Source organism: Astatotilapia calliptera, chromosome 15 (genome assembly GCF_900246225.1).
Source record: "Astatotilapia calliptera chromosome 15, fAstCal1.2, whole genome shotgun sequence".
In the NCBI taxonomy this organism is placed as follows: Eukaryota; Metazoa; Chordata; class Actinopteri; order Cichliformes; family Cichlidae; genus Astatotilapia; species Astatotilapia calliptera.
Window position 1 is genome coordinate 32,101,147 of NC_039316.1, and position 22,739 is coordinate 32,123,885.

At 41.4% G+C, this 22,739-nt stretch overlaps 1 protein-coding gene across 4 annotated transcripts in view; it reads left to right on the forward strand.

The window, feature by feature from the left end:
* Window positions 1-730: 730 nt before the first annotated feature.
* The window catches only part of ube2j1 (ubiquitin-conjugating enzyme E2, J1), a 48,309-nt gene continuing 26,300 nt past the window's right edge, over window positions 731-22,739 (forward strand). Inside the window, exons 1-5 of one of the 4 annotated variants that reach the window (XM_026194542.1) lie at window positions 731-827; window positions 9,072-9,272; window positions 14,522-14,595; window positions 16,773-16,904; window positions 18,903-18,987. In XM_026194542.1, coding sequence (XP_026050327.1) covers window positions 9,242-9,272; window positions 14,522-14,595; window positions 16,773-16,904; window positions 18,903-18,987 — 322 coding nt within the window. In that variant the 5' untranslated portion in view covers window positions 731-827; window positions 9,072-9,241. Of the gene's footprint in view, window positions 828-8,907; window positions 9,273-14,521; window positions 14,596-16,772; window positions 16,905-18,902; window positions 18,988-22,739 lie in introns of those variants that run through there. The other 3 variants (XM_026194541.1, XM_026194543.1, XM_026194540.1) reach the window with 3 other exon arrangements.

A 22,739-nucleotide genomic window follows, 5' to 3' on the forward strand; every position in this document is an offset into this window, starting at 1 on the left:
AAACTTACCCCTTTTAATTACTTTTTGGAAGGACTTTTTAATCACCCTTTAGCAACTGAGACATAGTTAAAAGGTTATTAAATTTGAGGTAATAAGAGCATGGCTGTCAGGATGTGCAGCTGCAGATTGTGTAAGTTTTGTGTGAGGACCAAAATGCAGACAAAGGAGGCTAGACTAAAACTTAACAAATAGCGAGCTGTTTATTATGGAAGCTGAAAACCATAACTCACCGAGCAGGGCCCATCCACTTAGTTATTTCTCGAAATTACCCTGAGTACTTGGTTTTCTTATCTCACCACCTAATAAGCCCGTTCTCTTAAGATAACCCTGGTGGAAAGTCATAACACTTCTATTACTTGCTTGAAAAATGTAAAGAAACTCAAATGGTAAATGGACTGGTTCTTATCAGTGTTGGGCAAGTTACTTTGAAGTAATTAATTATAATTACTAGTTACTTCTTCAAAAAAGTAACTGAGTTACAAGATTCTAAAAGTAATTAATTACTTGAAAAGTAACTATTGCTTATGTTACGGCCCTAGCGGGGCCTCCTGAAACTGCCCTTGTGTGGGTGTGCTTTTTCTCTCCGCCTCTTCCTCTCTTGCTACACCCCTCTGTCTCTCTCTCACTCTCCTCTCTCCCCAGGACACAGCTGCTCTTGATTAGCCTCGTTGGCCACCTGAATCCAGTCAGCAATCACCTCTGAGGCTATTTAAGCTGGGGGTGAGCTGTGAGCAGGGTGGTTTTTCTCTGGTGTTCCCACATTGGGCGTTGAAGGTGTTGGGAGAGATCCTATAGTGTGGAAGCAGTGTGCAGTGTAATTGCTTCACGTGAGTAGTGTGGGCTTGTGGGCCTCGGCAGCAGTAAAACTAGCTGCTGCTAGTAACAGGGTGAGCTTGTGGGTCCCTGGAAGTACCTCTTCGTGGTGTGGAGTTTTTTGTTTGGTTGTTGTGTTCCGTGTTTTGCAACCTTTTTCCTTTTTCCAAGTGTTATTGGTAAAACTGCGTTGCCGGCTCTTTATGTTAAGATTATCTATAATAAAGGCTATTTTATTTACTAAACACACCTGTCTGTTTTCCTTTTCATTCTGTTTCTGGACCCATTTGTTACTGGTCCCCTCACTTGCACGCCTAGACCCCTTTGTGGGGGACGTAACAATGTGGGGGCTCGTCCGGAATATGAATGGAAGGAACAGCAATTGAGTTTTAGTGTGTTGTTCGCCGGTGGCTTGTTTAGTTGCATTGTGTCTGCTGCGCTCTCTCTCTGGTTAGCAGAGGGGAGTGTCTAGCTGAGCGTGAACTCCTCCTTCAGGCACTCATTTTTTGTTTTGCCTGTTTTATTTTCGGAATAATCCCGGGTGGGGATTAGTTCCCTGTCGGAGGTAGGCTTGTCAGTGCTTTGTGCACTTGATGCTTAGCCTTTAAAGTTGCCTCGAGCCTGGTACACTTCAGAAGCTAAGCAGGCTAAGATTTTAGTAGGTAGGTCTGGGGAGAGAGTCGGTGGTATTTTTATTTTTTGGTTAACCTGTTGCCACACATTTCCCACCTATTTTTCATTTGTGTATTGGAGGTGGTGCTGCTTTGTTGTTACTGTTATCCTCAGGTAGTTTTAGTTTTAATGGCTATTACCGTGTTTAAGGAAAACCCTTCGCTTGTCCAGCTGGACGCCTGTAGGAAGAGGGATTTGCATGAGGTGGCATCATTTTATGGCATTTGTGTCTCCACAGCTCTGCATAAGGCTGAGCTGAAAGCTGCTCTTGTGTCTGGCTTGGTGGAGAAAGGGATAGTGGGTCTGCCAGTCTACCTGAGCATGGTGTAACGTCTCAGCCTGTTCCACAGGTGCCAGATCAAGCTGTAGCTCCTTCAGTGTCTACGCCTGTTGCTCAGGGGATCCCTGAGGACAAGCCGATGACACTGCCTCACTTCGAACCACTCTCCATAGAGTCATCAGTAGGTTCGAAGCAGGATGCTAGGCTACGTGTCCGCCTGGCTCGTCTCCAGTTGGAAAAGGAGGATCGTGAGAGGGAGTTCCAGCTAAAGAAGGAGTTGGAGCTTAAGCGTTTAGACACAGAGCTTGCCAGAGCCAGGGAGGTTGAATTGAAAAAGGTGGAGGCGGAGACAGCTGTTAAGTTGCGACAGTTGGAACTCCAGCAGGCTTCCCTTTCTCCGGCTGCCTCCATTCGGCAGGCAGACACACCGTTTGATGTAGGGAAAAACAGTCGTCTGGTTCCGGTGTTCCGCGACACTGAGGTTGACAGCTACTTCGGGTGGTTTGAACGAATAGCCACAGCCTTACACTGGCCACGGGAGTCGTGGGCCATTTTGCTACAATGTAAGCTGGTAGGTAAAGCTCAGGAAGTTTGTTCCTCATTGTCAGGTGAGGACAGTCTGACTTATGACAAGCTGAAAAGTGCCATCCTTCTAGCTTATAAGCTCGTCCCAGAAGCCTATAGGCAGCGTTTCTGGGGATTAAAAATGGGACAGGGTCAATCCTACCGAGATTATGCAAGGAAGAAAAGTATGCTTTTTGATCGGTGGTGTGTGTCCAGCAAAGCTACTGACCTGGCGTCGGTTCGTGAATTAATGCTGATAGAGGAGTTTAAGAACTGCGTCTCCGAGCGCATCGCAGTATACCTCAGTGAACATAAGGTGTCCTCATTACAGCAGGCTGCAACACTGGCTGATGAGTTTGCCCTCATCCATAAAACCAGTGTCATTAAGAATGACCAACGCGACGCCTCAGTGAAGGTTAGTGATGTGCCAGCTGCACAGTACCCAAAGAGTGAGGTACTTGTGTCCCATCCCAAAGCAAAACGGAAGCGTTTTCTGTTTAAAGTCTGGCCATTTGATAGCAAATTGTGAGGCCTACAAACAGAAACAGTTGGTCTCGAGGGCTAGGAGTGTGCCAGCTAGCAAAGCTGATACAGGTGTGGTTTCAAGATCCAAAACAAAGCTCTGTTTCTTCTGCCACAAACCTGGCCACCTGATTGCTCACTGTTTGAAAGCCAACTCAAGGCAAAATCGATCTGCTTTCAAAAGAGTGAACTGTGGTTCGCAAACAGACAAAGTTGCCAGTCCTAGGCAACAATTGGAGCATAATTGCTCAGTGGTCTCATTTGGTGAATGTCAGAGGTCGACTAATAAAAAAACATCTGGCTGTCACTTGAGACACTATGTTGAGGGACTTGAGCCAACCCCGTGCAGTGTTTTCAACCCATCAAAAAGGTCTTGGCAGATTTGGCAGGGTATGCCTAACTGTTATTATGGTGCATGGTAGGTATATGTTTAAAGGTTGGGTAGGACGTTCTGTGACAAACCACTGGTTTGTATTTATGGGAGGGGGTGTTACGGCCCTAGCTGGGCCTCCTGAAACTGCCCTTGTGTGGGTGTGGTTTTTCTCTCCGCCTCTTCCTCTCTTGTTACACCCCTCTGTCTCTCTCTCACTCTCCTCTCTCCCGAGGACACAGCTGCTCTTGATTAGCCTCGTTGGCCACATGAATCCAGTCAGCAATCACCTCTGAGGCTATTTAAGCTGGGGGTGAGCTGTGAGCAGGGTGGTTTGTCTGGGAGAGATCCTATAGTGTGGCAGCATTGTGCAGTGTAACTGCTTCACGTGAGTAGTGTGGGCTTGTGGGCCTCGGCAGCAGTAAAACTAGCTGCTGCTAGTGACAGGGGGAGCTTGTGGGCCCTTGGAAGTGCCTCCTCGTGGTGTGGAGTTTTTTTGTTTTGTTTTGTTTTTTTTTTTTTTTTTTTTTGTTTGGTTGTTGTGTTCCGTGTTTTTGCAACCTTTTTCCAAGTGTTATTGGTAAAACGATGTTGCCGGCTCTTTATGTTAAGATTATCTATAATAAAGACTATTTTATTTACTAAAAACACCTGTCTGTTTTCCTTTTCATTCTGTTTCCGGACCCATTTGTTACTGGTCCCCTCACTCGCACAGTGTTGGGGAGTAACGGAATACATGTACCGCCGTTACGTATTTAGAATACAAAATATGAGTAACTGTATTCCGTTACAGTTACCGTTTAAAAAGGTGGTATTCAGAATACAGTTACTTTGTTGAAATAAATGGAATACACTGGGGTACTTTCCTGTTTCATTTTGTCGCGGGTCAGGACTGTTTGGGTTTTGTTTGACAGCTACGTTCTTTTGTTCCAGGCGGCAGCGTTACGGTTGCCATGGTTACAGGGCGACGCTCTCTCTCTCTGCGACTTTTCGTTGTTGTTGTTGTTGTGCTAAGCTAACAGGCAGAATGCTACAAGCATAGCTCTAAAGAATGTAGCATCATGTTCAGTGTAGTCCGTGCTGCTGGGAGAATGGACTGCCATACACGTTATGTGTCTGTGAGCGCTAGGAGGGAGAAAAAGGGGAGTGGAAAGGTACGAGCAGTCATCGAGCAAAAACGGGAGCTGGAAGCAAGGCTGGACTGGGACAAAAAATCGGCCCGGGCATTTTGACTAGAGACCGGCCCACCAGGATAAAGATTGACAATGTGACGTCATTCAGGTGTAAAACCGCAAAGGATTCTGGGAACTTGTGGCAAGAGGTACTAGCGCACGCAGGCTTTCAATTGAACTCAGTTACACAGCGATAAAAATAAACCCAAAAAATGGCAAGAAGCTGTTGTATTATTAACTTCAATAGCCGGTCGCATGACAGCCACGGGAAGCCGACGGGTAAAGAGATCGTTTTTTTTTTTTTAAATCGGATTACGTCGTTGAAGAGAAATTTTTTAAGCCATGTTTCCGAAGTAAGAGCCGACGGATGGTCTGGATATACCAAATATAACGTCCCAGAACACTCCAGCTCACAGGTTAGTCTGCTCCAAGCATTCCCACAAAGGTCAGAGTTTTGTAGTAGTTAATACGTCATTTTCATAACATAATTGGTGATATAGGTTACAAGCAAGTCTGGCGCTGAACAGAAATTGTCGCGCTATGCTTCTTTGTTTATTGTGCATAAATAGTGAATTGTCCTGACACAATATTGCGCTTCGCTTCTGTTATTACCATGGTACACTGACAAAAACATATACTTTTATTCACAGGATAAAACAGTTGTTTTGTATCACTAATTGCCCAGTACGATTACAGCATACAATATTATTGTCACTGCTACATTTCTGTAATGCTACCAGAAATTATTTCCACTACTAATTAATTGAGCTCAAAGGTCCTATTAATAAACGGTTAACGAATGTGTATTTATGACGACGATTTGTGAGACTGGTAAATTTACCTTTGTTCGTACGATGGTCTTTCGTTCTACACAGTGCATTTCAAGGTCCTGCACCCATCCGTCGGTAAACTGTACCTGGGCTTCTTGCAGTGACCTGAAGTTACTAAACTTCATGAGTGTATGCACTCACTCCAAGAACCGTATAATTATAAATATGAGCGTGGTGAAAGTTGGGCAGCACGCTGACGTCTTTTGTCCACTCTGTGTGCTCGTAAGGGTCTGACCCTTTCACTCCTTTGATTTTTTCCTCGTATCTTTTCTTTGTCTTTTCGTCGAGTCTGTCTTTGTACGGACCGTCATTCTTCCATTCTTCTCCTTTTGTTTTGTACATTCCTTTGTTGTGCGGCAAAGAAAAAACAAGAAGGTATTGGAACCGGAGAATGAACGTTTTGCGGTGCTGCAAATGCTTGCATTTGATGCGGTACTTGGATTGTTTTGCCACGAGTTCCCGGCATGCAATGTGCGAAAATCACGTGATTGCTAAACAAGGGGGAGGGTGCATCCGGCCTCCTCGGCTGTAATTGGTCCAGCCCAGAGTCGATCATGACCAATTGGCCAATCCAACACCTTTCATTATATATACCCTAAAAAAAAAACTAAAAAAAAACAACCCATCGGCCCATAAAAACAAAAAATCGCCAGCGGCCCACCGGGCAAATGCCCGGTATGCCCAATGGCCAGTCCAGCTATGGCTGGAAGCATGTAAATATAATAATAACCACTGCAGCCAAGAAGAGTGCCTGACGAGCCCAGTTGTAAGTAAGCTATTAAGACTCGACTGTACACTGTGTTCGTGTTTTCCTCCGAAAACGACAAGTTCCGTTGGAGCAGCCTTTCAACGCCTCTCTCTGTCTGTCGCAAGAAAAGTTGACCCACACAACAAAGTAGTGATGGGATTTCCGGCTCTTTTTACAGATCCGGCTCTTTCGGTTCGGCTCACTAAAAAGAGCCGGCTCTTTCGGCTCCGAACCGGCTCTTCAGGTTGTTTTGTTGCTTTAATTAATTTATTATTAACAATAATATAAAATTATGCACAAAAGGAATTACTAACGTAAAAAAAGTGGTTTTATTTATATATGTTTATATATAAATATATGCGGTGGCCCCTAGAGACAAAACACGTACTGTGGCGGACCACCAGGTGGCTCCACTCACACACAAGTTGAAAGGAAGTGTGGGGGTGGAGATTTTGGCACTGACTATATGTGAAGTTCTGTCAGTTAATAAAGTTGTTGGAGTGAGACACTGAGACCTCTCCTGTCGTTGTTAATTACCTCCACATTGGTGACCCCTGTAGTGAACATGCTAAGGCTCGACGACGAAGCCAGCTCTGGCCTGGAAGCATCGGCGGCCGCCGGACCTTCACCTCCGCCGATGGCTGCGTTTGCTGTGGCGCTTAAATTGCCGGATTTTTGGCTTCACGATCCTCCTTCATGGTTCATGCACGTAGAAGCTCAGTTTGCTCTTCGTGGAGTTTCAGCCGACGACACCAAATACCACCATGTGGTGGCCTCACTTGACCCGCTGTCAACCCGCCGTGTGATGACTCTCCTCCGGGATCCCCCAGCCCAGGGCAAGTACGCCGCCCTCAAGGGGCTGCTGCTGCGGCGTTACTCCCTCTCTGATGCTGAGCGGGCCGAGAAACTCCTTTCCATCGCGGGCCTGGGCGACGGCACCGCCCTCGAGCTCATGGAGAGCATGCTGTCCTTGCTGGGCGCGGAGGACGGAGGATTTCTCTTCACCCACCTCTTTCTTCGACAGCTGCCGGCTCCAGTGCGCGCTGGCCTTGCCAACTCCCCGCTATTGGCCACGAAGGATTACCGCTCCCTTGCGGAAGAGGCGGATCGCATCCTCCTGGCTACCAGGACTTTCGGCGTCCAGACGGTTATTCAGGACCCACCAGCGTTTTCCCCCGCCCCCTCACCGATGCTCCAGGGGCCCTCCGACTCGTCCAAAACACAAACCAAAACAACTCCAAAACACATTTCTAGCATGAACTGAACTTCCAAAGCAGAGCTACTAGATCACTTAAATTACACAATTGAAAGCATGTGTGTATTGTTTGTGTATTTATACACAGGCGCGCATATATATATATATATATATATATATATATATATATATATATATATATATATATATATATATATATATATATATATATATATATATATATATATATTTATATATATTATTTTTTTTTTTTTTTTTTTCATTCATTCATTCCTCACGACCAAGCGATTGATGATCGGGAGCTGGTCGTGAGGTGTCAATCGCTTCTCGTTACCCCACGTATACTATACGACGCACGATGAAGGCCAAAATCGGGCCGATCGCCAAAACGATCGCACGACTCAAAAATCGGCTCAAAATGGGCCAAAAATCGCACAGTGTGAGCCCAGCATTAGTCAGAGGTCCCTTTACTACAGTTCGGAGTCGCGGACCTTCAGTAATAGTAATAAATCACACAGCAATAGTACATTCACGTTGTTGTAAAAAGCATGATAATATTGTAGCGGGTCAGGGCTGTTCGGGGTTCTGCTTGTACAGTTATGTTTTGTGTATGTTGCCATGGTGACGGGTGACGCCCTCTCGCTGCGACGGTGTGTCCTTCCGGGGTCAGAGGGCGCCCTATGTGTGTTGTGGTTGCCGCGCTGAGCAGTTAGCTAGTGGCAGTGTGTTCTTCTGCAAATGTAATAAACGGCTGTGCTCCCTGGCTAGCTCACGGGAAGCAAGACCAAACGATACCTCCGTCTCCTCCTTGTCTGAACTCGCCACAATATATTAAGTAATCCAAAGTATTCAGAATACGTTACTGTCATTGAGTAATGTAACGGAATAGGTTACAGAATACATTTTGGGGCATGTATTCTGTATTCTGTAATGGAATACATTTTAAAAGTAACCTTCCCAACACTGCACTCGCACGCCTAGACCCCTTCGGGGGGGACGTAACAACTTAACTTTAAAAAATGTTTAAAATACACAATACTCATATTATGGTAGGTTCTGCAAATCACGTACTGAATTATTCTGAATTTATAAACAGCGAAACACTATTCTACTGAAACTGCCATCTGAAATGTCTTATAGAAGTTATAGTATATTATCTATAAACGTACCTGTCCGCTTGTTAATTACTTAATCACGTGGAGGCAAGGACCTCGCAGCACAAGCATACTCCCAACCTATTGTAAGATTGTGCTGTACATTATTATATATATATATATAGTGTATTTTTTTATTAGTAAAAAACGAAGTCACAAGCAAAAGGAGAAAACACCATGGCACATGTTTAAACAAGGAAAGTTTATTCATCTAATAAAATAGACATAACATTATTTTTTTTTTTCACCCAAAAAACATATTCAAAGCACCATATCAGCCCGATATCACACAGTACTGTCACATGAAACAGAAGATCTGCAGAGCGGCCAATCATAATGAAGCAGGTCATTATTTGTTCTTGATTTAAGCTGTTCTTCATATTTCTAGCCACCAGATCTCGCTAAAGAGGACAGTTTTGAAAAGCTTCGAGAAGCTTCAGTACTTCGGAACGCTTCATTTGGCCATCACCAGTATTATATCTAAATCTTTCACTTTCCTGTTGCTAATAAAATTCTAATTCTTTGGTAATGATTTACTTCCAGACTAATGCCATTACCGTTTCTAACAGTGATGTGCGCACTCCTTGCGTAGCCTCAGATTTCACTTCCTGTTTACGTTCCGTAAATGACGTCACGTCGATAAGGTTAGAGAAACCGTTTCAAAACCTAAACAGCAGAGAAGTTGAAAAATATCCCATCATTACTGAAACACGTTCTGTCTCACTTGCAGACTGGAGCACCGGTGCGAGAGCGGGACCTTCGGTTTGAGCTGTATCGCTCAGATTTAAGAACGAAGCAAGCTACCCGGGCTGCTAAGCGAAGCTAACGCTAATATTTGAAAGCTAGGTATTTGAAAACGAAAACAATACAACTTCAAGACAGTGCCCAGTTTCTTTAAGGATGGAGAGCAAATACAACCTTAAGAGTCCAGGTAAGCCTGATCCCAAAACAACTTCTACAGCTTTCAGAACCCTAGGATAAATCCTACAGCTAAAATCCAACACTTTAATGTTTCTTAATTAGCTTAACTGTTATTAGCCTCCGTCCCAATCTAAATGTTTACACTGGCACCTTTATTTGGTATTTTTTCTGAGTTCTTTCTGTTGTGTGGGATGCTTTATTTTTTTTTTTAGACTCTTCGGTATTCAGAGCAAACCATCTGTCTGTTGAAACTGTACCGGCTGGCTCTGTCCCTGCACTTTTCGTGTTGCGGAGTTCTTTGACGTTACACACGTAATTAAGGACACGTCTGCGTGTTCAGCGTTGTCGTTAGCTGCTTGTGTAATATTAGTGATCATGGGGACGATTTAATCGGCTGATTTTGAAGGTTGACTTTAAGAAACATAGCGAGCATGCTGGTGGTGTGCAACCCACAGCAATAATACGTAATGTTTATTTTAAAAAAGTTTTAAAACAGTATATGTATTTTTATGACTTTCACTTTCGTAAGAAGAAGATTTAAATGAGTCACGGAAATGGGAATGAAAAATATTGTGCACTTTGCAGTATATTGCACAAAGTCTTTAACGCTGAATATAAATCATGTCTTATGTCGTGATTATGATAGTTGCATTTTGCGTGCATGGCTCAAAGCTGTTCTGGCAGGGTCAAAACTTGGCCAGCTGTCCAAAACCTTTTCACTGATCCCTGATAATGAGTGTTTAGAGGTGAGCCTTATAGTTTCTCAGTTTTCACTGGGACAGAAATGAACTGAAATCAGAAACATCTTTATTTGTGCCCACAAACAAGGAATTGGACTCCAGTGTTCCAGGTTAACTGGTTTTTACGTTAACTCTCTATGTTCCGCAGATCAAATGGTCTTCTCACTTTGCCAGTGTGTCTTGCGGTTTCACAAGAAAGGGCAACATCTCCAGCTCGTACAAATGCCTATGTGTCTCAACATTAGCTTCAGGCAACAATTAAATTATCTCAATTAAAAAAAAAAGAAAAAAAGAAACATAACTAACAAGCTGACATTTTCCTTATGACACCACCGATCTGCTTGAAGGACCCTCAGTCATGCATGCATCCTGTTCACCTGTCAGCTGTCTAACGTCTGCTGCTGATGTAGGAAACATGCCCACATTAACTGGTGTTAGACACAGTTTAGTGGGCAGCTGCGTCCTCAACATAATGTAATGTCATCACAATGGCTTGTTTCCTGAGTGCAGAGCTGCTGGAGATTGTGTTTCCCCTCAGAGTGACTGATCTGGGTTAAAAATGAGATTTAAAACGAGGAGCGATGAACACTGAGATAACTACAGAGCACTTCATAAGCGAACTTGTTGCTTTAATGAGAATTTGTTCTGCCACCGATTTGATCAAATGGACTAAATAGCATCCTCTCAAGATGTGAGTATGTTCAGGAAACTCACCCAGGTTTCCTAATAGACACATAGGTAATAGACACAGGCAATTGATGGTTATTTTGAAAAAGAAACCCTCTTTAAATCTCCACAATGCTGAGTAAGTGTATTTGTAATGTTTTAATACATCAGCAGGTTGTGGCATGAAGTGCTAAATGCACTTGTAAATGACCATTTCTGTGAAACTTTGGTTATTATGTTGATGGGTTTTCATGAATGGTAGGATGATCCATTGCAATGAATTATGGGACAGCATTGTTTCTTCTCCCTTCACAACAAATGACTGTAGAAAAGATGCATGACCTGGCTGCACTTCCTTCCATAGTACAAAAATGAAGTCAAAATTTCCCACTTGTGGGAGCTGCCGTATTGCACGTTTGGAGTCAGTCTGTGCAGTAGTGACTCGAGGTGGAATAGCTGTGTCACCTGCTGGATGTGACCGTGAACACGCCCCCCTTCACTTTTTACGTAGCCCATCTTCTCCAGGTTATCTGCTGATGGGTTTACTGCGACTAACGACTCGTTAAATTAAATACAACCACAAAGTTTTGTTAGTATAAGCTTCTAATGAAGTGTTATTTTTAGCTGGTGAACTGGTGACTCACTGGACTGACAAGCTGGAGTCAAACGCACTGTTTATATATTTACTTTTTCCTCCCTCGTCTCCTCATCGGCCAGGTATACAGAGCGATGCAGTCAACTTGCAAAGCAGTCCACGACATGCAATCGGCTGTATTTTATGCAATAAAATGGTGTCGTCTTTGTCCCAAGCACACCCAAACAATTTAAAACATGTGGTTGCTCCATCACACCGCAAACATAACCGGGTTTCTCACTATAGAATGATCAGGAATCCTGGCATCCATCAGCGTGTACATAGAAACAAAAATCTCCACATCAGTCTTGTTTGCTTACATTTCTGTACCGTCATAAGATGGTACTAAACATGCTCTAAATCTTTTAAACAATTAGAGCGTTAAACCTTTGACGGTTTTTGAGAGCAGGTCTTTATACCTGTAGCGCTTTAGGTCTCCTTTTTTAGCTAAATGCTATAATAGTAGTGACAGCGGTAGACGTGCGCACAGTCTGGAGATGCTTTTTCTTTTCATTCTCTTGTCTATGCCTTTCACGTCTTTGGTGTTAGCTTGTTATTATGTAACAGTGTCTCTTTTTATCCCTTTGGACCTGGTGTGAGTCATTCCTAGTGGCAAATAGTCAACATTTGTGTTGCATAAGATGATTTGGCATATAAGGATTATCACCTTGGGCCTGTTACTGGACTTCTGCAGAGACAGTTGTGTGGGAAAGGCTTTTCTTGTCATCTCTTCCTACTATGGGGGTAGTTGCAGTTCTGGAGGTAGAGCAGGTTATTTACTAAACGGATAGGTTGGTGGTTCAATCCCTGGCTGCTCCATTGTGCATGCCAAATCTGCTTGGGGCAAGATACTAACCCCATGTTGCTCTCTGATGCATCTATTGGAGTATGTGTCTGAATGTTGGATAGAAAGCGCTTTGAGTGTTCAGTTTGAGGAGAAAAGCATCTTACAAGAACCAGTTTATGTACCATTTAAGACAGAGCCAAAAATGGAAAATGAATATGAAACTCAGCAGGCAATAAGGAGCAGTGTAGTTCCTGTCAGTGTCTCCAGGCACAGATACGTTAAATGAGAGAATGTCATAATGAAATCCAAGAAAAACCATGTTAATTTCACTATCATTTTCGTTGTCATTGCATTGTCAACTCTAACTATCACCACCTTTGAATTCTATCTTATCTTATCTTCCCATCTTTAGCTTGCATGTAACAGAGCTTTTTTTTTTTTTTTTTTTTTTTTTGGAAGATAAATTTGAAAAAAGATAATTTTCCAGAAATTGTGTGGCGACATATCTGAATGAATGCAGTAGTAACTATAAATATAGCACTATGTTTTATGCTTTGTAGTGTTTTGGACTCAACGATATTGGCAAAAAATGAAATCATCATTGATCACAATTTCTTTGAGTGCCAATGCAATGGTAGTGCAAGAGGATTTTGTTGTTGGTCAGTTATTAAATATGGAATTTATATTATAGTATTGGCCAAAAAAAAAAAAGTCTCCACCCAAAAAAAAGGTCACACACTCTGATATTTCATTGGACCGCCTTTATCTTTGATTGCGACTCGCTCATTCGCTGTGGCATTGTTTCGAGAAGCTTCTGCAGTGTCACAAGATTTATTTCTATCTAGTGCCCATCACTCTGGAACAAGGTAAATCTGGACTCACCAGACCACATGACCTTCTTCCATTGCTCCAGAGTCCAATCTTCATGCTCCCTAGCAAATTGAAGCCTTTTTTTCCGGGTTGCCTCACTGATTAGTGGTTTTCTTACGGCTACACAGCGGTTCAGTCCCAATCCCTTGAGTTCCCTTTGCATTGTGTGTGTGGAAATGCTCTTACTTTCACTTTTAAACATAGTCCTGAGTTCTACTATTGTTTTTCTTTGATTTGATTTCACCAAATGTTTAAGTGATCGGCAATCACGATCATTCAGAATTTTTTTTCAGGCCACATTTCTTCCTCGAAGACGATGGGTCACCGCTATCCTTCCACTTTTTAATAATGCGTTGGACAGTTGTTAACCCAATTTTAGTAGTTTCTACAATCCCCTTAGATGTTTACTGTGCTTGAAGCATGACAATGATTTGACCCTTCTCAAACACACTAATATCTTTTCCACGACCCTGAGATTTGTGTGTGTGTTATTGATATGTTGAACTGAGTAACGATATCCAATGATACTTAGCAAAAAATCATGCAAGTCTATGCTTCTGGGGTTAAACACCATTTTATACACCACACCAACTGCCTTGCTATCTGGTAATGTGATAGTGTCGTTACCATTACAGTATTTGCATGCTACAGTGTTAAATAATAATGTTATACTTTTACTGGTTATAAATGAAAGTTTCTTATTTGTTTACCGTAACTACCATGTTAATAAGTAATTTCATTACAGCCAGAGTAAAAATGCTAAGCTAAAACATCAAACAACACAGTAAACAAAGCTTACTGGAAGATGTTGATGAAGCTGTTAATACCTCACTTTCATCATCATCCTCCATACAGTTCTTAGAAACTGACATACCAAAGTTGGCTTTCAGGCTGTCAGCCTTTAGATATACATTACATTGCCAAAATTATTTACTCATCTGCCTTCAAACATGAACTTGAGCTGCATCCCAGTAGTAATCCAGGATTTAATACAATGTCGGTTCACCCTTTGTGGCTCTAACTGCTTCAACTCTTCTTTGGCAAATGTTTAGCTAGCTTAAGCACATTTACTCAGGGCCTTATTGATGTGATATTCTTCTGCTGCCACGGCTGTGTGTCTGTGAAAAAGGCGTTTGCTCTGTGTTGTGGTGTCCTGATGACACACAATTTCACGAGACTCAAACCTTAAATACTGATTCATAGACATTGTCCCCCATTAATGATGGACATTTCTAAGTCTAAGAAAACTAGCTTGTTATTTTTCATATTCTCCGCAAGTCAAAGTAAATAGTTTTTAAAGGTGAAATATAAAAGTAAAATCAGATGTAGTCATTTATACATTTGACTCCAGACGGCTGATAAATTTGCAAGAAAGAAAGATTAGGTCATTGTGTGTAGAGTTTTGAGGTGAAAAATGAATTGAATCGGTTTAGGAATAAGGGTGTAACATGACAAAACATGGTACAAGTGAAGTGGTGTAAATGCTTTCCAGATGTACTGTAGCTTTCCGTGCAGGTGGTAACCTTTTTTTTTCCTTTTTCTTTATTTCTTTTGATGGAAAGCGGTGAAGAGGCTGATGAAGGAGGCTGCTGAACTGAGGGATCCCACAGAGCACTATCATGCCCAACCACTAGAAGTAAGTTTGGCATTTTTATGCTATTACTTTACTCTATAGTCTAACAATGCATGACAATGAAAATATAAGCAGGCAATGCAGCTACTTTTACGCTACTTTTACACTACTAGGTACTACTAGTTTTGATAGCCTTCAAGTTACAGTGTGTAAAATTTTCACCTATAGATATCAGTTGCAGTTTGTAGTGAGCTTGACTGCAGGTCAAAATTGGTGTGAAATCAAAGACGTGACCTGGGATTTTCAAACTGATAGAATATGGTTATTAAAGTTCTCCGAATTCTCTTTGAATTTTGTGACCTCACGGTCAGAAGTCAAGTTTTCTGAAAATCTTTTATATAAGATAACCCATACTTTTAGGCCTTTTAAATCTCACTATATATCCCTGTCTTGTCTCAGCTGGGGTCCTCATTTAGTGTCACAATCCTCAAGCTAATACAAACACAAACACACTCCAGTAAGTTCATTGGATTTAATACTTAGTTTCACTTTCATAAGTGATAGATATACGCTGGCTATGACTTCTGAAAATATTTGTCTAGTGGTCAATAGAGATGTTTAGCTCTGCAAGTCACTTTTTATTTCTTAGCATATTTTTTTCTTATTTCAAATCAGCTGATAATATCAGATAATCAGCTGTATAAAGCCCTCTTGTTCCACAGTTGCGATAGGGATCATGTCTTTAGTGATATAATAGGCTACTGTGGCTTTAAGATGGTTTGTTTCGGGGCAGGAGGCTGGGAAGACGTCGCGGTCTGGGATACAGCACGCAGGTTCAAGCACTGTGGCGCTGTTGTAAATGGTGAAAATGATTGGTAGAGCTCGAACCTTTTGTCGGGACGCTTTTTCGTCATTCTCTACAGAATACATTATTCTGCTGCTCATCTGACACTTTGAATCCAAACCATCTCCAAATATTTGAGCCGTTGTTTTTCTTTTTACCAACCAGCTACTCTGCGATAGCTACTGTGTCCATCTGGTCGCTGCCTGCAGGTGAAGCGATGGGCGAGTTGTGTTCAGTGAGAAATAGAGGCGGGGCAGAGTGACGTGTAGAGACAAGCCTGGACGAGAGAGACTGGCTCCACAAGTATAATTATAGCAAACGTAGACTATATCGATATAAACGATAGTGTCACATCTTATATGTCGTATCAAAGTATATGGATTTTTTTTTTTTTAAACTTGATTTTTCGCCCAGTCCTACCTTCTGTTGTCTTCTCAGACAGAAATATGTTCTTAAAATTAGGGCTGGGCCATATCACACCGTTCATGGTAATACCGGTATAATGTTGGGCAACGATAAGAAAATGAAATATCGTGATAGAATATGGGTAAAACGTGCATGCGCAGTGCCTTTGTTTTCATACGCACATGGCGGCGACGGAGAATAAGAAGGGCGAAAGTGGATCATTGAATGAATCAGATGAACCAGAATCGGTTTGTAAAAATGCTGCAACTTCAGTGATGTTGAACTGGTTTAGCTTTCATCCGTCAGATACACAACAAAGCGCTATTTTTGGTAGAGCATGCTAGCGGGCCGTCGTTATTACCGTGTTGTTTGGAAAATACAGCACACTTTAAATCAATCCTTTGATTTTTCTGAAAATCGACAGTGTCCTTTATAATCCCGTGTGCCTTATGTATGAATTCTGGTTGTGTTTACTGACCTCGAAACGATTTTATGTACACGGCGCTCGAAAATCTGTCAAACGTTTTAGTACGACTTTGCTAAGCTACAAACCCGCACCGCTTGATGGATTGTCGGAGCATTACGGCTATCGTAGGCAGGAGCCTGGCGGAGTGATACGTACTGCGCTTCAACATAATGTTACCGTATTGTGTGTGTATAACCTCTTTTTAAGTTTTGTGGATATTATACATGGTTATGCTGAGGATATGTCGGCCTTTTGGTTAAACTGTCAGCAAGGAATTTGCATTTGCACTGTTAATTTTTTATATAACTTTAATGCACATAAAAAAACAGCTGCTTGTTTAAGTGAAAATACATTGATGTTTTTTTTTCTGCACCCATAAAGTTGTGGATTTGTAAAGTGTTTTGTCTAGTGTCAATTATATCGTCAGCTATGTCGTTATCGCAAATTTTCAAATATATATCGTGATAAATATTTTTGGTCATATTGCCCTGCTCTACTTAAAATGATATTTCCTTCTTTCTGCAGGACAATCTCTTTGAGTGGCACTTTTCTGTTCGTGGTCCTCCAGACTCTGATTTTGATGGTGGGGTTTACCACGGCAGGATCATACTTCCCCCAGAATACCCCATGAAACCTCCCAGCATCATCCTACTCACAGTAAGATGCAGATGAAGATCACATCTTAGCTGCATTTGATTATTCTCCTGATGCAGCAGATAATCAAAAAGCTGAAAAAGCAATTTTTAAGAACAGACAACTTTCCCAACCTTATACACTGACCATGTTTGGCTTCACACATAACTGCAAGGCACATTCTCTAAAATGAACATTATCAAAAATAAATATCGTTCTAGGCTTACCAGTGAGCATATGTATGGCCCTGATTCCATTCAAGCCCAGGCTTACACACCTGGAGGAACAAGCTAGAGCTCAATTTTCTTTTGAAACAGTCAGGGAGTTGAACGTAATAGGGGAAGAAAGTGAGCTTCCAGAACAGTTCAGGTGTTAAGATTAAGGATGTTCCTGGCCAGGAAAAAATGAGACTGACTGACTAGTCTAAAACTATGAAGTTCAATTTTAAAATCGTTTCATGGAAATTTCAAAAACTAATAACAAAGGCATTGTAAACAATTTACCCCATTCTTCAATAATGAATCATGCCGCTTAACTTTTCGTTTTGTGCGTTATCAACATTACACGTACATTATATTCAGCATTATACAACATTATACTTTAAACAGTTAAAACAAACCTGCTGCAACAGGGAAGCCCAAACCTCCCTCTTGCTGCCACCTCCAGCTTATCCGAGGAAACTTCAAGCCTTTCCCGGGCCGGCCGATAGATGTCGTAAGATCTAGAAATTTTTAACAATTAGATTCAATTGCTAGTAAGTAAGGTTGGGTGACTGGACGAATATATTGCCCATCGATGATAGACTGAGCCTTTCACCGATCGTTTTTACAAGACCAATTTATTTATTTGCCCGTGAGTAAGTTTGCTGATAATGTTGACTGAAGCTAGGGAGAAGCAGTCAACAGAAAAAATACCGTAATAGCGCCCATCAAAAAGTCTGCGCCTGCGTGAGTATATTGCCTTTTGTCGGTTATTGGACCGGCGAATGTCAGTTGGAAAATTTTTACATATCGCCCAACCTTAGCAGAAAGTCTGGTACCGACTAGTGACAACAGCGACCATTAATCAGCTTGTCAACTAGTCACGCACATCTCTAGACCTGTTGTGTAGCTGAAACATTAGTAGAGTCAAGATGTAAAAGAGAACGAGGGACATTCAAGCTTCTCCCTTTATTGTGTTTTTCGCTTTAATTAAAACATTGAATGCATAACTTTTAACATTTCATTTTTTTCTCTTATTTTAAAATCCAGCTCTAATTTTACTTATAAAACAGGGGGAATCGATTAACTCGCACACACAGTGGGGGAAATTTAATTTTATCCCATGCTGAATTCCTCTCATACAAAAAAGAATAGTTTCATATTTTAATGGTAATTTCATTTTAATGTTGAGAGATGGAATGTCAGTAAAAAAAATAAAAAATAATAATAAAAAAGTTGAAAATGGATTTGAATGTCATTGAGTGAAATAAGTATTTGACCACCAACCAGAATCCTCACGTTGGGAGGAAGTCCTGTGGTCAGGAAACCCAAATCAAGGCTGGACTAGGCTGCATGACCATAAGGAAGGCGCTTATTGAAAACGGATCAAATATTTATTTCAGTCAGTTATAGATCTTTATGTAATGTGTGGATTTTTGTTTATATGAAACAACCACAAAAATGAGACTGTCGAAATTTAAAAATTCACAAGATCAAATCATCCTTTTCCCACTATATTCAGGCAGCTGTGCGGTACATGTTTTAATGACTGATAAAAGTTAGAATTTGTTGTGAGAAAACTGTGTTCACATGTTTTCACTGACACCAGCTACTATTTTATTGGTTCTTTGTTGAACCAAATTTTTAATTAGATTTTTGTTTGAAAGCTCTGACATTTGCACAGTAGTAGCCTCATTTTTATTTGTTAATACTGCTCAAAACTTTTATGTCAGTTTGTGTTCATAGGTTTTGAGAAATATGTGCTGTGCCTCTGTTTTCCCATACGTACCAATACCACTTTCTTTTTATTCCCTTCCATTAGCCAAATGGGAGATTTGAAGTTGGGAAGAAGATTTGTCTGAGCATCTCTGGCCACCATCCCGAGACCTGGCAGCCCTCTTGGAGTAGTAAGTATAGGAGACAAGATCCCAGTTCTCCATACGTATCTTATTCCCTGAGGTAATCTAAGTATTTAGAGCAGGGGTGCTCAATCCCAGTCCTCGAGAGCTACTGTCCTGCAGCTTTTAGATGCATCCCTACTCCAACACAGCTGAATCAAATGTTTGATCACCTCTTCAGCATGCCATCAAGTTTGGAGAAGGCCTGATAACAAGCCATTCGTTTGATTCAGCTGTGTCGGAACAAGGATGCATCTAAAAGCTGCAGGACAGTAGCTCTCGAGGACTGGGATTGAGCACCCCTGATTTAGAGGTTGCATTTGGAAATAAGCTCCACAAAAGAATTTGTAGAGCTGTGAAATGAGATGTGTAGGAAAAGTACTGAAATGATCATCACTAATTAATAGCACTGATGTCTTGCATGCAAAACCATCCAGGTAAGCACTGATGCTCTAATGCTGTTAATTGGTACAGAAGTATTCCTGATTTCCTATTTTTGTTGTATGTTTGTCACACTTCAAAGTTTCAGATCATCAACCAATTTTAAATGTTAGACAAAGATGACACGAGTAAACACACCATGCAGTTTCTAAATGAAGGTGTTCATTATTAAGGAGGAAACATAGGAACCCACCCGAGGGATTAATAAAGTTCTATCTTATCTTATCTTATCTTAACAATCCAAACCTACATGGCCCTGTGTGAGAAAGTGATTACCCGCTAAACCGAATAACTGTTTGTGCCACTTTTAGCAGCAACATCTGCAATCAAGCGTTTTCAGTAACTGGCAATGATTCTTTTACAGCTCTGCCCACTCATCTTTGCTGAATTGTCATAGTTCAGCCACATTGGAGGGTTTTCGAAAATACACCTTCTTTTTAAGGTCATGCAACTGCTCCTCAGTCAGATTCAGGTCAAAACTTTGAATGGGCCACTCCAAGGTTTTCACTGTGTCAGTAAGTCATTCAGAGATGGACTAGCTGGTCTGTTTTGGATCATTGCCTTGCTGCAGAACCCAGTTGCGCTTCAGCATTTTCTCAAGGTCATCAAGGCCGAGTTACATGAACAAATTGGAGTCTATTAGATAGATATGATAGAAACCACCACAGTGCAGTACCTGTAAAACCTACAGCATGCTCTAATCATTCTAAGAGAATATTATGGTCTACAGCACAGGTCTCGGACTCCAGGCCTCTAGGTGCCGGTGTCCTGCAGGTTTTAGATGTGTCCTTGATCTAACACAGCTGATTCAAATGGCTAAATTTCCTCCTCAACATGTCCTGAAGTTCTCCAGAGACCTGGTATTGAACTAATCATTTGATTGTGTTGACCTAGGGTGAGATCTGGAACCTGCAGGACACCGGCCCTCGAGGCCTGGAGTTTGACACCCCTGGTCTACAGTATCTAATGCTGCACTGAGGTCTAGGAGGACAAGCACAGAGACGAGTCCACTGTCAGAGGCCCTTATGATGATACATGTGTTTGGTTTTGCTGCTGGCGGCTGCAGTTTGTCCTGATGTGGTGTAGTGCGGTGTAGTTTTTGTGTGTGTCGGTGGCATATTGACTGCTGCTCTTATCTATCCGATCTTCACTGACGGGTCAAGATACCTCATTCTCCTGTGTCAGCGTTTACCACCAGTTCCCCTGTCATTCAGCAAAAGTTAGACATTTTTCTTCGTTTGAACTACAGCTGATTAGAGTCAGGTATAAGACCTTTTTTTTTTTTTTTTTTATTGTCCTGTGGTGTATCGTCCATTTTTAAAGGCATTCAGTGACTTATTATCCTCCACTATAAAGCTGCCCAGACTCCTTATAGTTGGAGATTTTAACATTAACGTAGACGACAACTCTGACCTCTTTGCCAGAAGCTTTACTGGCATCATGGATTCTTTTCATTTCACTCAGTTTGTGTCTAGTCCCACACATACCAAAGGACACAAACTGGACCTTGTTTTTACTTTGGGTTTAAATATTGATTCTATTTGTTCTGGGGACATTTTTACTTCTGATCATCACTGTATTATTTTTAACTTGTCTTTCTCCTGCTTGCCGTGTGGTCAGCACTCACACCTTAAATTCCTCTACTGCTGAGAAATTCTCTGATTCTTTTAAGTTGTTCTTATCCCCTTATGATCTTACAACAAATCTTTTTAATAATTACTGTCTTACTGAAATTAGCTCGTTTCCAAATTCTCCCTTCGCATAAATGAAACCATTCGCTGCTTAAAGCGTTCTTGTCGATAAGCTGAGCACATGGTCTAATAAAGGATCTTTCTTTCAACCGTTCAGTTAGAGATGCGAGAGTGCCTATTTCTCACATCTGGTTACAAAGAGCAGAGGTAATCCTCAGGTGTTATTTGATGCCATTAGTAATATTGTTACTCCTGCTCCACCTGCCACCCCAATCTCTTCAAATAAAGGTGAAAATTTTCTGTCTTGATAGAAAAATTGATAATAGAAGAATTACTATTTCTCCATCAACATTTACATTGTCTGTTCCTGCTCTAGCTCGGCCTGTTATTTTAGAGTTGAAAACTAAAGTAGACTTTTGGCCCCCAGACTCTGGAACTCTCTCCCCCTGAGTTTGAGATCTGTGCACTCGGTGCTTTCCTCTAAGAAAACTAAAATTAAAACTTTTTAGACTTGCATTTAGTGTCCTTAGATTGCTTGCTTGCCAAAGTCAGTATGTTAAATGCAAAGAGATCTTTTTCAGTACTGCATGAACTTTGTATGTGAAACATTTGTTTTCTAATATAAATGACAAAGCTCACTCCAGTAATCTGCTTCTGGCCTAAACAGTATTGCACTTTGGGTGCTGGTGTTGATAGATGAACTTGTGCTGAGGGTCTTGATATAAGAGTATTTTTATACACCTCGAGAGTAAAAACGAATAATTTATTACTACCAAGAACTCCTCATTAGTTTGTAACTGGCGTTTGGTCCGTTTGCTGAGTTCTGCTTTCATGTTACTTCTCAGCATGGAACTTTAATCAGTGGAAACTCAGTGGGAGATGCTGCATCTTCCTCAAAGCATTTCTCTCTACTGCCTCCCTCTCTTAAGTAAGAAGAGTTTCAAATCAATAACAGAATTAAATCAAAGACAAAGGTTGCTCCTAACTTCTTTTTACCAACAAACTGTAGGTCACATGGCCAGCTATGCCTCAGAGATTTGACTTCCCCTGCTGGGTTTTTAAAGTGTTGGCTCTAAGTTGTGTCTGATCCTGTTTGCAATGACCACAGGAGGCCTGACTTGATAATTGAACAGTGCTTCCGATTGTCACAGACAGGCCAACTGTAGGGTTCCAGGTTTATGCTCACTACTCTTGGTGGCTGCTTTAGTTCATATGATATGCCTGCATATTTAATAAAGCATGCTTCAGATAATTAAACATTCCCTCTGATGTCTCTTTGGGAAATATTTAAATTTGTATTTTTTACATAGGCTGATTTATTTAGATATGGTATCGTTACTCATGAATATCTTGACAAATGTTTTTCCTCAAGCTGTTTTCTGGTCTGTCTGTACTTAATACTGTTTATTTTTTAAAATGTAAGCTGAAGTGTATTGTGTGTATTGTTTATAGCCCAGCTATTTTCACAAACTTTGGTCATAGGTTATACACACAGTTAGAGATAGCAGGTCATCAGAACTGAAGTATGACAGTTTGCACCAAAGTGACTTATTTCAATAGACTGGCTGCTGTTAAAATTTGCTGCTTCTTCTTGTCTTCGTCCTAGTGTCTTTTTCAGTCACTTAATTG